The following is a 2,338-nucleotide window of genomic DNA, read 5'->3' on the forward strand; positions in this document are numbered from 1 at the left end:
TATGTTTAAGTGTTTCTAAATTTTGGACTTGTTGGATACTTTTTTTGCATTTTATCATTCTTTTCTTATCTTATCCATGGATTTCATACAAGTATAATTTTTTGTAAGTGACAATATGCACTTACTTACAAGATATACAAGAATTTTACCTAAATCCTCCTAGGTTGCCTAGACGCCTGCCTAGACCCCGCCGCCCAACAACCGCTTAGCGTTTTTAAGAACCTTGGTCAAATTTCATGCATTTTATATTTTTATTGTTTTTCTCTGCTACTGCCATCACTTCCCTCCTCCCTCCTGCCTCCTCCCAAATTTATGGGCAATTTCATTATCAGGATGTGACAATGGGTGAGATGGTAGGTAGTTACAGGACAAGCATAGGCTGTACTGATGTGCAATGCAGGTGAACCCCTATAATGGGGTTGTTGCTTTGAACGGTCATAGTCTAGAATTTAGGCCACGTTAATATCTTATATTAATTTTTTATAAAAAGAGAAAGACAAAATAATGAATGTAAGAGTATGAGAGAGAATTCTAGTCCTTGAGCCAATCACTTGATACAGTTTTCATATGGAAGCCTATAAGCTCTGCTCCTCTACTTTGTGTCACAAGAGACATGTCTCTGCAATCGCATTCCACGGTAATGGCCGTCTCATGGCAAACTTTGGAAAAGAGAAGAAAATTAAGCTTTGAGACTTGAGGAAACTTGAGGATGAACCACTCTAATACGAATTACTATCATTAATAGAGTTAAAAATCAAATGAATGTAAAGATAAATTTACATATTGAATTGAGTTTATAAGAACATTTTAGGTAGTAAATTTGAATTTAAAGAGATAGTAATAGTTTAATTAAAAATCAAATAAATGAAAAGAATAAATTGAATTTGGAAATAGATTAGTTGGATTTAAATAAAATTTCCCAATATCGTTAATATTTTCCGAGAATCATCTTCTTTTTTCTCGCATTCCAATTTCCACCACGACGCCACCACACAACACAACTGACCTCGTCTCTCTCTCTCTCTCCCCCTCTCTCTCTCTGTCTGTGAAGCCACTACCAAACCCTAACCGCCCCCGAAGCCTAAATTCTCCTCCTCTTCTCAATCTCTCTATCCTCTCTCTCCACGATGGCGCATCAAATGTCCCCTTCCGATCACGACCCCAACTCCGACTCGTCCAAGGCCCGCCTCTACAACCCCTACCAGGATCTCCAGGTTCCCATGCGAAACCTCTACCAGCTACCTACCTCCCCGGAGTTCCTCTTCGTCGAAGAGGCTAAACGTCAGCGTCGCTCCTGGGGCGAGAATCTCACCTTCTACACCGGCTGCTCCTACCTCGCCGGCGCAGTTGGAGGCGGCGCCGCGGGTCTCTTTTCCGGCGTTCGATCGTTCGAGTCTGGAGACACCACCAAGCTCAGGATCAATAGGGTTCTCAACTCCTCTGGCCACACGGGTCGGGTTTGGGGGAACCGGCTGGGCGTTATCGGGTTGATCTATGCGGGTATGGAGAGTGGGATTCAGGCGGTCAGAGACACTGACGATGTTTGGAATAGCGTTGCGGCTGGACTGGGAACTGGCGCGATTTACCGAGCTGCGAGGGGCGTGAGGTCGGCTGCGGTGGCTGGAGCTATTGGAGGAGTCCTGGTTGGCGTGGCGGTCACGGCGAAGCAGGCGGCCAAGCGATATGTGCCAATATAATCAGGGAGGCCTGGTTGCGATGTGAGTGGTGGTATTGTTGGTTTTTTTGTCTATTTGGTTAGTTTCCGGCAATTTTGATAGTCCCATTAGGAATCGGAGACGATGATAAAGTGAAAATATATGGGCAATGCATGATGAAGATGGTGTTGCTGTGTTTCGTAATTTTAAATGGAATTGATTATTGATAAACAAGTAGTTGAGCACGGGAGTTTCCGTGCTTTCATACGAGTTTTCGTGTTAAGAATTCTATTGTAATTTGTCGACTTGTCCTGATAATGAATAATTGGGATGCATTTAGACTTCTGGCTATTCATTGTATATCAATAATTCTTCAAATTTGCAGTCTTTAATATTATAAACATGTGATTTGCAATGTTTGTTGGTGATCCTTTATTCTGTGGTTGTTGGTGTCATGGAATTGTTTTCATTTGATGTTATTATCTTTTGTATCAAGAGTTAGTTAGTTCGTTCTCTGCTTCATTGTAAGCGTGTGAACTTCTGCCTTTAACATTGTCTAGGGACATATGTGAGTTGAGATTACATTACTAATGGGGTTTTTTAGAGGTTGGTTATCTTTTGTTTGATGATTGTTCGATACTTCTTTACTTCATGTGGAAATTGATGCTAAGTTGAGAGAGGGT

General features: G+C 41.8%; 1 protein-coding gene across 1 annotated transcript; it reads left to right on the forward strand.

The window, feature by feature from the left end:
- The first annotated feature begins 968 nt into the window (after positions 1–968).
- Positions 969–1,996, forward strand: LOC137740014 (mitochondrial import inner membrane translocase subunit TIM23-2-like). The gene has a single exon (XM_068479799.1). It carries the CDS (start codon positions 1,128–1,130, stop codon positions 1,695–1,697), a length of 570 nt encoding a protein of 189 aa, XP_068335900.1. The 5' UTR covers positions 969–1,127; the 3' UTR covers positions 1,698–1,996.
- Positions 1,997–2,338: the final 342 nt, after the last annotated feature.

This window comes from Pyrus communis, chromosome 7 (genome assembly GCF_963583255.1).
Source record: "Pyrus communis chromosome 7, drPyrComm1.1, whole genome shotgun sequence".
NCBI lineage: Eukaryota > Viridiplantae > Streptophyta > Magnoliopsida > Rosales > Rosaceae > Pyrus > Pyrus communis.

Excerpts from the sequence above, each read along its gene's own strand:
- LOC137740014 (XM_068479799.1), top strand. The coding sequence starts at position 1,128 with ATGGCGCATCAAATGTCCCCTTCCGATCACGACCCCAACTCCGACTCG.